This window comes from Cyprinus carpio, chromosome B7 (assembly GCF_018340385.1).
Source record: "Cyprinus carpio isolate SPL01 chromosome B7, ASM1834038v1, whole genome shotgun sequence".
Classification (NCBI taxonomy): domain Eukaryota; kingdom Metazoa; phylum Chordata; class Actinopteri; order Cypriniformes; family Cyprinidae; genus Cyprinus; species Cyprinus carpio.
In genome coordinates this window covers 12604364-12616821 of record NC_056603.1, presented here as the reverse complement: position 1 = coordinate 12616821, position 12458 = coordinate 12604364, and the positions used below count along the sequence as shown (strand labels likewise).

Here is a 12458-nt window from a genome sequence, read left to right as displayed (position 1 = left end):
AGGTATAAGTGGGATAATGCATGGCTAGCTGTGCATTAAATTATTTTAATGCGCTTCGCGTCGGGTGGTTCCTGCCCTGCACGTCATGCGTTAAAATTGTTTAATGCACAGCTAGCCATGCATTGTCCCTTACATATATATTACATTTATGCACATGTAATTGTGCATTTTTTGCTATACTTTTTTCCCTCAGAAATTGCTAGTAAATTTCACAAGCACTTACAAAGAAATGGCAAGTAACATTGAATTAAACATGAAATTTTTGCAGTGGAAAAATATAAATGGTATTTTCTTGTAAAATGTGCTCCAGTAATCTTTGTTATATTTACTTCCAAGTGAAAAATCTTTTTTACATTGGTGGTCATTTATGGTCATTCATTAACGTCGGTTTTGTTGGTTCCAAAATATTGGTTGTGATTGTGCTCATTTTCCTTGTCTTTTATCAACTGCTATTGCTAATCTAAAAGTATTGATATCCGCTAGCGAAATTTGATCATCTTGACAGCCTCAAGACTTCTGCAGCTGTGTTGGTTCCTGAATCGGTTGAATGATTTCACCGTGTGATTGACAGAAGATCCGGTGTGCTCCTCAAACCGTGATCTGATCCAGCCTGACGTCAGTCATATAGAGGCCACATTACAGCACCTTTGGGAAACCAGTCCTCCTGTGGGCGCGTTCAGATGCCTGCATAAACTGCCTTTTACATGCACAATGATTTATAGACTTCCATATAAAACCCAGACAGTAACGGACAATGACTGAAACAGTCGTTTGTCTTCAACAGAAAGACGTGTCATGAACAGCAGACTGTGTGAGGACTGTATCGCGTCCATAGTGAGACAAACGGTTTTGTTATTCTGGTTTCTTTGGTTTGGCCACTTAATCTCTATTATAGACCATATGAAAAACAGATTTCTGTGGTTTGAATGATCACAATTGTTAGACAGCAGGCAATTAGATGTTCGTGTTCGTAGTTTTACAAACTCTTCCAAATGACTTCTCAACAGTGACTATTAATCATGAAAGTGTTAGACAATGCACATAACTTTTTGGAAAGTGAGTTTGGAAAATTACTTTTTTAATGAAGTTATTATCTAAATGTAACAAAGAAAGATGCTGTTGCTTAAAATGATACAGAGCAGTTATATAATACAACAGTAGGCCAAGAGAGGCCATGCATTACAGTGTTTTACTATAAACGGTGTTCTTAGACAAAGCAGAGTAGATGAATATCTATAGATTATTAGTAATGATGTTCATAATTATATTCTGTATATTTTTTTCAGTAAATAGCTTTGCAGTATATTTTTTATAATTTACTATTTTTAAGAAAAAAAATATACAATTATAAATATATTTTAGAATATTATAAATGTATATTTTTATAATTATTGATAAAAGTAATATAAAATTATTATAGATTATATATATATATATATATATATATATAATATATATATATATATATATGTAAACAAATCTAGCTTAATTAAATATTGCATGTTTATTTTTTTAATATATAATATAAGATAGGTTATTTATTATTTACATTATAGAATGTGTGTGTGAGCAAAAATCCAGATGAATTAAATATTGCATGTTTATTTTTTTATATTATTTTTAAATGTAAATATTTTTTATAGAATTATTAAGAAAAGTAATATAATACATGATTTTATTATAAATAGTATATTACTATTTATATTACAGGAAAACATATATATGAAATATTGCATGTTTTTTAAATATTGTTATTTTTTACATTTGTTATTATTCATGCATTCACTTTTTTCACAATATAAAATTCCTCATACCATGATATGAGCCATCGCCCAATCCTGTCCCATCCTAGAGATCACGCTGATGGAACATCAGTTCAACTGTTGCTCTTGACTTCCATTTCTTTTGTCAGGACTTTAAACAGCCTGCAGTGGGTTTAATTAATCTGTCAAGCCTTGCACCTTTTAAACTCATGCAAGAGATATCTAGTTTCTGTATCCTGACACTTTAAAGTGAGGAATTTGACCAGCGTGACACGAAGGGCACAGATACACAAACACAATTGTGCAACTTTTCACATTCCTTGACTGAAGGCAAAACATGCTGAACGGCTTAAAGCGAGAAACTATAGAATCGTTGTTATTGCATTACATCCGTTTAAAGCCGCCTCAGATTTCTCCATCACATTCAGGTCTACGAACCGAATTTAATTTGAAGAAGGGCGTGCATACGGAGACTTTTAAAGGATGACATTTTTTCCCCATTGTTGTGTCCCTCGAGGGAAACTCTCTATCTTGAACCTGTGATTAGTGTGTCCATTTAATGTATTCAATGCATTTAATTTATGTTAAACAGGTGACATTAAAAACCCACTTCCATTTCAAGTGTAGCAGGCTCCGAATGGCTTTCCAAACCCTGAAGGCTTCTGCCAGCCGCTTGAAAATGAAGCCGTGTCCAGATCATTCTTTTTTAATATGCTGTCATTAAGGAAAGTGGAACATTTATCTTCGCCTCCTCATGTGGATGGCACTTAAACACGCAACGGGAGAAAGGACTTTGAGACTGCAGGAAGACACAATGTCTTTTTCAGTATTTGGAATGAATCTGTTTAATCCCAGTTTTCAGTAAACTGAGCGCATGTATTTTAATTTTGAGTTTGTGTAAGTATGTGCTTTATTTGTGGTCACAGCTGACCAAAGAGAAACAAAAACTGCATTGTTAATCAAAAAACCTAGTAGAAAGTTGGAAATAAAACTACTTCAAGGCTCTTTTGCTCACTAAGGCTTCATTTCTTTGATCAAAAATAGAGTAAAAACAGTAAAATTGTGAAATGTTATTTAAAATTGCATTAGCTGTTTTCTATTGTAATATATTTTAAAATATAATCCATTCATGCAAAGCAAAACTTAAATCACAACAACACCACTCTTCAGTTCAAAAAAACATGATCCTTCAGAAATCATTCTAATATGCCGATCTGATGCTCAAGAAACATTTCTGATTATCAATGCTGAAAACAGCTGTGCTGCTTCATATTTTTGTGAAAACAGTGATTCTTTGATCATAGAAAATTTAAATTATTAATTAACAGCATTTATTTGAAAGTTTATTTGTAACAATGCAAAAGACTTTACTGTCATGTTAAGTCAATTTAATGCATCATTGCTAAATAAATACTGATAATAATAATAAAAATTGTCTAATTATATTTATGCTGTATAAAAATATTGCTTATCTTAAATATTTTATATATCATAACATCATATATATATATATATATATATATATATATATATATATATATATATATATATTATACACACACACACACACGCATCGCTGTATAAAATATTAGAATCTTAATTACTTATTATAATATTTTCATTAATAATTTTAATTACTCTTGCCAAAGTATCAAATGTTACATTTAGCTGAAATGTACTTAACTTTCTCTCTATGATAAATTCACAAAGTGTTAAAATGAGGAAAAAAATAAACTTTGCACTTTTCCCAAAGAACTTTAAAAACCATATTTTCATATTTCCTATTCAGTTCTGATGGAAATGAGAAGTGACAGGCGCACATCACTGCCAGAGCAGCTGTTTGAAGATCAGAAATGTCATTCTGAAATTTTAACATTTTCATATCATGATCTGAGGGCAGATTTATTAGGTGTCATTATCAAATGCTACGAACTTCAGAAAATCAAATAGTTCTTTATTTGTAAATGCTCAAAGTGAATTGACTGCTAGTTATTGATTCCGAAGCATGATCAATGTTTTTACACAGATGTTTCAAGAGTTTTCAGTCCCCACAATAAATAAATACATTCCACAGAGGAAGAATAAGAGAATCGCCTAGTGACTGTTTACACCAATATAAACAGAAAATCAATACAGTTTTATATTTACAGATAAACCAGCTTTGGATTTGTGCTTCATAGTTCATACAATCTAGCCTTACTTTCTCAGCTAATGCAATGCATAAACAATGATCACACCGCCTTCATTCAAACGTTTCATGCTGAGATGATGTTACATTGTGCCTTAATTGCAGTCTTTATACGTGTACGTGAAATCCAGCATTCTTTCAAAAGCTGCATTTATCGTTATGAAAGCAAGAGTACTATGTGCTTTCAGTCCTCGTATTGATTGAAGAGAGCTTAGGAACAACAGCAAAGCTCTGCACTTTCTTTGAACGCTGTTTGCTTTTGTCACGCAGACTTTTTGTAGCGTTACATCTTTGAGAATCACGTTTGATGGAGCTACCGGAGGATACGCGCTACATGAGCGCTCCAGACACGGAGGGAGAACACAAAGTACGTGGATTTCAGATTGATGGGGACGGAGAAAGATGGCTAGGAGAGAGAAACGCCACCAAAGACGAATAGAAAAATTGATAGAGAGATTTACGAGGCGCGTCAAACGGCCGAACCTTGAGGGAAAGAAGGCAGAAACAGAGCCAGAGGAGGGCCGCTCTCGGCAAGCGCTCACACAGTAGGGAAATGAGAAGTTTGACCTTACATCACTGCTTCATCAACCTGGAGAATATGAGAAACAGCCCGAGTGCGCCGCTGTGCCATCCTGCGAAACAGCCACCCACGCCGCGCATTAGTCTGCTCCACTCGCTCTTTCCTAAGCGAAGGCTCGGGCCCCGCGGGTGAAGACACACTGGATGCATGCGTTTAAATGATTCTGTCAGTCTGTAGTAAATGTCTCTCCCCCCGTGCCACAGATTGAGTGAAATGGAGGTCGTACGCTTGAAGTGTTTTACACGCACGCATGCACGCTCGATTGAGATGCTGCGGAAGTAGACGTGCTGGAGTTAATGTGGAAGTTGATACAGTAAAGTCTAAACATGTTGGTTGAGAAGCAGCGAGGGATCTGTATCACAATATTCTGCCATCATTTATACCATTATTCTATTTTTTTTTTCTGTAGAACACTGTTTTACTACTGTTTTAGTAATTTTATGTTTATTTTTATTAGTTTGCTTTTTTAATATTTTTTAAACATTTCAGTTTTACTTTTAGTAATTTTATTGCTTAGTTATTTTATTTAATTTCCTCTTTTTTGGTTTATAGATTTTAAGTTTTTCATCTGATATTTAGTTTTTCATTGTATTTTAATCAACATTATTTCATTTTAGCTTTTTTTCAGTTATTTTATTTTCATTTTATTCTGTTCATAATTTATTCTGTTCATTTTTTATCTAATATTGTATTTTATTTAAACTTGTAATTAAACTTGTATATTAAACAATATAAATGTTTTTAATAGTTAACAGTAATAACATTTATTTTTATTACAGGTATTTTATTTTATTCCATTTATAATTTTTAGGGTTTTTAAGTTTTGATCTAATATTTATTTTATTTTAACAAATGGTTTTTAATAGTTTTACTTAACAATAATAACAGTTACTTTTATTTGTCCATTTTTTTTAAGTTTAAGTTTTTCATGTAATATTTATATTTTATTTTATTTCAGCTTTCAATTTTTTTTTTTTTTGTTTATTTTAGTTAACAATAATGACACTTCACAGCTCTTTTGCATACAAGAACCGTTCACTGGAATTGCAAAAAGAACCAAAACACCATAAAAATGTCTCTGCGTACAGTCCATTGATCTTTAAGCTCAAGAAGTGTCTGTTGGTGAATGTGTCTGTGTTGATTTGTGCAGATGTGTCGGCTGAGAGCAGCCAGAGCGGAGGACAGTTCCAGAGCCGGCCGTCTGAGGTCTGGTCTCAGTGGCAGAGTCAACACCACAGCCAGCAGGGAGGAGACCCACATCCTCATCCTCAGTCCAGCCAGACCGAGGTCTTCCAGGTGAGCACACTGTCATTCACATCACTGTCACTAGCCACCTGTGTCTGCTGTACAGTCAGTGTGGAGCTCTGTTGGTGAGAAAGGGAACATTTGAAGGTCTCTGACTGAACTGCAAAAGCACAAGCTGCAGTTAACAAAACTAAAGAAACTGACCAAACTAAAGAAGAAGAAGTCACATAGTTCAAATTAACTTGTACTTTTATACATTTTCATTTATATACTTTGATTCATTTATTTATTCATTCTCTGTTTTTTTTTTATTATTATAATTATTTTTTTATCAAGTAGTTATTATTAAAGAGTAAATTTAATAGAATATTATTATAGAATCTTCTAGAATTTATTCATATTTTGGTTTGCCTATTATCTTTTGTTTTAATTTTAGTTTTAGTATTTTGAAGTTTTTGTCATTTTTGCTATGCGTTCTTCTTATTTATATTATTATTATTATTCAGATTTGTACTTAGATTTTTAGTAATTTTAGTACTTGAACATATATTTTATGTCAGTTTTTAATTTTAATTTTTCTTATATTTACTAATATTTATTAATTGAATATTTAATATATTAATATTTATATTTATTTTCCTGCTAGAAATGATCAAATGTATTGTACCTTAAATGGAATTCACTTTGGATAAAAGCATCTGTGCAGAAATGTAAATTTAATTTCAGCCTTATTTTAAGTTTTAGCTAACAATATCAAAAATGCCTCTGAAATCATATGATTGTTTTGTCTTAGAGACAGAAATTGAAATCATTTTTTTGGGTGAAAATCATCTCTTCAGTTTGTAGCTCCTTAATCTCATTTGCAAATATGACACATCATTACCGAGGTGTGATAAAAACCATTTGAGAAAGAAATATTTTTATTTTCCACAGACTTTTGAATTATTTGATTCTAGTTCCTTCTTTTAGTCGTGCAAATTCATTTTGTAGCATCTCTTGATGTGAATCGGCTATTAAAGTTGGATTCACAGACACTACTGAGCATCTGACTCAACATCACGCTCTGTTTCTGTCCCGCAGGATATGCTGCCGATGCCGGGAGATCCCACCCAAGGAACAACCAATTACAACATCGAAGACTTTGCCGACCTCGGCATGTTCCCGCCGTTCTCTGAGTAATCGGACACTCATTTGTTTGATTGTTTGTTTGTTTTGGTTCGGACTGCAGTATTTTCATCTCCCATGTGACGCGCATGACGCTGCTGATACACATTTCTGCATTCAGACACACACACACACACACACACACACACACACACACACACACACACACACACACACACACACACACACACACACTTGGCTTGATCCCTCATTCACAAACAAAAGAGCAAAATAAATATATTCCCAGTCTGACGCTCTTCTTCCTCATTTAACCATCATGTGATGATTAACTGCTGCCATTATCACTAAAACAAAATGTACTCAAACATCATTTTTTAAATAAATTTGCATTTACAGTCAATTTTGTGAGCAGTTAAAGTGCAAGATTATTTATGCCAAGGCATAATTCACTTGTAATAAAGCAGCATCAATAATAAGCCTAATTTACATAGAAAGCAGGCAAATTAATGTCTGGGTTTGGGCGAAATGTGAATATGACGCAGAATTTGGCGTTGAATTACTGTATGTTAAAGTTAGGATTCAGCTAGCAACCTCAAGTCAAGAGTGTTTTCACACACACACACACACACACACACACACACACACACACATAAATATAATGAAGAGATTTCCTTTTTTTGATGTTTTTATCGTACAGAAGTATTTTCGCGATCTTTCGAGAAGCGAAGGATTTTCTTCACGTGTTGCACCTCATTTTTCATTGCCAAACAGCATCTAGCTGACAAAAAACAATATTTTTTACGCTTACCATGTAAAATGTAGTCTATGTAGTGATGTCTATAACCTAGCTTAACTAATAGTAAATGTAGATGGATGTAAAGACAGAAATAGTATTTGATTTGAATTGAAAATTTTGTTGCATTTTTTTTTTTTTTTTTACTTTTCTTATGAAAACACTAGCAACAATGTCACTTTGTGAAGTAATCGACACCAGCCTCATATGAGCAGATGCGGCGTAAATATCAAGCATTTCGCTGTGTTTATTGTAATCTTTGTGGCAGCTGCGATTCTTACTATTAACTTTTGGACTAATAACATGGAAATTTGATCGTGCCACAACTCTGGACTGATGGAAAGACCTTGACGTGAAACCTTTTTGGAAATCAAATGGATGTTTAATGTAAATAATGTGATTTTTATGTCGGATCATGATTTATTTCACATACAGCTATATATACTTGTGTAGGTTTAATATCATTGTGTGCAATGTGAGTGCATATTAAACTCTTGGTACTTAGTTAGCCTGTCCATTGTACAATGAGTTTAGGACTGTATAAATTGTGTAAATGTGTTCAGTTATTTTTGGTGTAACTTTATGATGAGAAATTGTGCTTGTGACAATAAATTCTCATTGAATATGTGGATTTCAATCAAACTGAGCGAGCTGTATTCATTGGGCTGCTGAATCGCACATTATCCTGTTAATATGATGTAGGAATTGCCCTAAAAAAATTCATTAATAAAAAAAATATATTCAAAATACATTAGGATAACTTGTTTTTATCAGCTGTTTGGACTCTCGTTCTGACGGCACCCATTCACTGCAGAGGATCTAGTGGTGAGCAAGTGATGTAATGCTACTTTTCTCCAAATCTGTTCCCATGAAGAAACAAAAACTCATCTAAAATGGCCTGAGGGGGAGTAAAATATTCAGCAAATTGTCATTTTTGGGTGAACTATTCATTTAAAGGAAATCACAAGTTGCAGTTATGTAATATGGTATGTTGTAACCCATGTGGTAACATTCACACATGCTCATCTTGTATATGATCGTTCTGACATGACCTGCAGATAGCAAGTCATTTTTTTGCGGAGGCTTTTCTTCTACGTGCACGCGACCATATCAGTTTGTCGTATAATTGCATTTCTGTACACTGTCAAAAATGTTCATGTGAAGTTCCTTCTGGGTGAAGCATGACATGACTTGACTGGCTAGAAGCGTAAACATCAGATCCGTTAAATAACGTTCATTGCGTGCCTCTCGGTTTAATGTAGAAGATATTTTCAGATGTCTGCAGCATTCCACAGGATCTTGATGCTCTTTGATTAGACGGTCTGAACGCTCGCATGACAGCTCAGATGTTTAGTACAGAAACTTGAGATGTTTTGCAGAGGTCAGCCGCATCAAGTCTGGCTGTATTCACTGTCATTCCTGCATGTTTTCATTGAAGTTTCGTAACACCATGATAAGTTTTCTTGAACTAATGGGATTCACTGTAAAAAAAACAAACAAACAAACAAAACAGTCAAGTATGTCTTGCAAATAATGATGAAGATAACTGAGAATTTACCCGAAAACCATGTTAGAACGAAACAAATCCATCATTAAGGCATTTTAACATTAAACCATTGCTTCAGACCAAAATACGGATCCATAATCCGTAATAACGATTTCTTCAGTGACGGCGTCCATCTCCTGTTGTCGTCTCACATCAAAATCCACCAACATATTTGTTTAGAACTGTTTTGAACTGTTTCCGCTTGTAAACGATGCTTGATCTGTTCAAATTTCTCTTCTAATATAAACAAGACAACCTTTTTCACAGGAGAAAGCTAAATTATGGATAGAGGAAGCAATGGTTTAAAGTTAAAAACAACTTAATTATGTTTTTGTTCCTTACAAACACGCAGCTTTTCACCTTACAAGAAATTAACTGATGGACTGGAGTGGTGTGGATTACTTGTGTATTATTGTGATGTTTTTATCAGCTGTTTGGACTCTCATTCTGACGGCACCCATTCACCACAGAGCACCCATTGCTGAGCAAGTGATGTAATGCTTCATTTCTCCAAATCTGTCCTGATAAAGAAACAAACTCATCTACAGTACATCTTGAGGGTTGAGGGTGAGTACATTTTAAGCAAATTTTCATTTTTGGGTGAACTATTCCTTTAAATCTGACACAATTTAAGAACTTCGTGGACTGAAACCATCTTAAGTTCAGTGAATGCATTTATTTGGAATAATGAAGAAGATAAATTCAACACATAAAAGCAATGCAAAGGGTTGTCATCCTTTGTTATAGTTCTGAATAATTGTAAACACTTTTGACATGTAGTAAAAATTTCATTCCCCATCTCACAGGCCTGCAGCTATGCAATCAAACCCTGTTTTTGTTTTGGAACGCTACCAGTGCGTTTATTTAATGTTGCGTGCACTATACACTGTCATATCTGACAGGATCAGGTCAGGCCCTGTTGGGTTTTGCAATAAAACCATTAACAGGTTTAGAGTGACAAATAAAAATGTGACTTTCTGCCCTGCTGTTTTCAGGTGTTTTCAGTTGAATTGCTTCATATGGATGTGGAACAGAAGATGGTATGGATCGCTCTGTCAGATTAACAGGTAAGCATCATTCTGGCCTTCAGCTTTAGACAGTTAACTTTGAGTGTCTGTCATGTTCAGGCTGTTAGATTTCCCATTCACTTCAATGGGATTTTCTCTTCTCTGTTGGCGCTGCTGGATGCAGGATGAACTCACTGGAAAACTGACGTCATGACAGCAGCACTGACTGATGGCACCACATTCCCTTCACTAGTGACAATCCTGAGCTGTGACGTCAAAGACAGAAAGAGCAGTCCATTTCAAGCTGTTAATGCTTATATCCATCCTTTGTGTGTTCATTTATTTAACATCCTGGCTAAATTGATTTAAGATGCTATCAGTGTTGTAGTTTCAACTTTAATATATTTTGCCACTCAAAAAATGAAGCTTAAATGTAAGATTTATATATTTGAATTGCATATAAAATTTCCAATCATTTAGATGACAGTTTTAACATAAACTAATAAGTTAAATGTGATGCATATATGTCAATCTTAACCAAAACCGCTAAGAAACAGGTAAGATTTACAGTTTATTATTAACTATTTGCATCTATTTGATTTTATTTTTTCAGAATGCATTTATTCAAATAGCTTAGAATCATCATAAACTGTTGTGAAAAAAAAAAAATTATTTAAAAAGTATAACCATGGTTAAAATCTAGAACAAGCAAGTTTCAATTAGTTCAAATGTATGGGATTGAAACAAATATATTGTAGATGTATTAATGATAATGTAAATCTTTTTATTGTGTATTTAATACACTCTTTTTTTTTACTATTAGTAGTTATCATCTTTCATTTATGTATGACAATTATGAATCATTACGTTTATCAGTTTGCTAAAATGGTTTAATCCAAATGGATGAAAATTTTATATGCTTTTCAAATACATGAATCTTAAATTTAGGTCAAAATATTTTTTGAGTTCACGTTTATATCTTTACTACAGAATATTCCAGATTTTCTTGCCAAAACGGTATGAAAATGAAGGAAAAGGTTCAGTGTGTTATGTTGCAATTCTAAGGTTTTGTTTTCTCCCATTTTTAAACTTCATTCTTTTCCATCTGTAAAAAATGCTGTACACGTCTCTTTAAACATTTTTGTGTCAAAAAGTATTGCCCTTAAAAGAGCTGTGCCTGTCCTGATGCATGACATATGTTCAGAGATGTTTCTTTTCTTTCTGATTTCTCAGAGATTTCCGAGGCCCCTAAAACAACAACCCATCCCGCTGCGCAGTACTTACCCTCAGTTTGAGAATCTTCAGTTAAGTACAGAAACATTCACTTTTTTTGTGTCTCTGTTCCAAAACCTAGTCAGCTTCTTACATAGGAAGCATTCAACTGTATGCTCAATATTAAATTATACTGCCTTCTTCTTTTGGGAAATTTCTAAAAAACAAAGAGATGCTATACATTATTATTATTTTTTTTTTTTTCCAATTATGGAGGCATATAAAAAATCAAACACACTTAATCCTGTCATTAGTTCTCTTGTGCTTTGGGAAGTCAGAAGCTCCCAACTTCATTAGAGGGGAACAAGCTCAATCTTGGTTCCGATAAGATTCCCAGAATCTCCCCAGGACCTCAGTTAAGTTATGTGTAATGTGAGATGGTTTCTGGTTCCTCTTGAATGTAGGTTGACATTCTTTACCTTCCAAAATGAAGCTGTGGTGTTTGTGATCATTAGCTACGAGAAGCTCCCTTGGGCGAAACTTCCTTGAGGTTCCTCCACAATGTTTCCAGCTAAAACTCTTAAGAAGACATCAATTACTCAGAGGACCCGAGGCGAAGCTGTGATGGACACATCGATGAAGATATTTTGACAACCTCCTCTGCCTTCAAACCATTCAAAAGAGAGGGCAGCTGGGCCCTGAAAATGTTTCTTTACTTTGAATGCGGTGTGATGGTGTAACAAACAATAGATCCATTCCTTTTCTCTGAACGTAAGAAAATTGAAGTTTTGTTTTGACATATTTGTAATTTGTCTTCTTTTCTATTATTTTGGTTGTTTGTTTTTCTGCCCACGTCTGTGGGTTTATGTGATCGTACAAGAAAGTTTTTAAAAAAAAGAACTCAAGGTACTATTATGTAAATACTGTCAGGCTTTTCTATGCATCACTTGCAGTGTTGGAATCCGTAAATAATTTCAGTAAAATATTGACAGCTGGTCT

The 12458-nt window shown here is 33.8% G+C and overlaps 1 protein-coding gene across 6 annotated transcripts in view; it reads left to right on the top strand.

The window, feature by feature from the left end:
• LOC109092985 (aryl-hydrocarbon receptor nuclear translocator 2) overlaps positions 1-8336 on the top strand; it is a 77014-nt gene extending 68678 nt beyond the window's left edge. For 4 of the 6 annotated variants that reach the window (XM_042727294.1, XM_042727296.1, XM_042727293.1 and 1 more), the window contains 2 exons: positions 5682-5827; positions 6857-8336. In XM_042727294.1, coding sequence (XP_042583228.1) covers positions 5682-5827; positions 6857-6955 — 245 coding nt within the window. In that variant the 3' untranslated portion in view covers positions 6956-8336. The remainder of the gene's footprint in view (positions 1-5681; positions 5828-6856) is intronic. The other 2 variants (XR_006155152.1, XR_006155153.1) reach the window with 2 other exon arrangements.
• The last annotated feature ends 4122 nt before the right edge of the window (positions 8337-12458 follow it).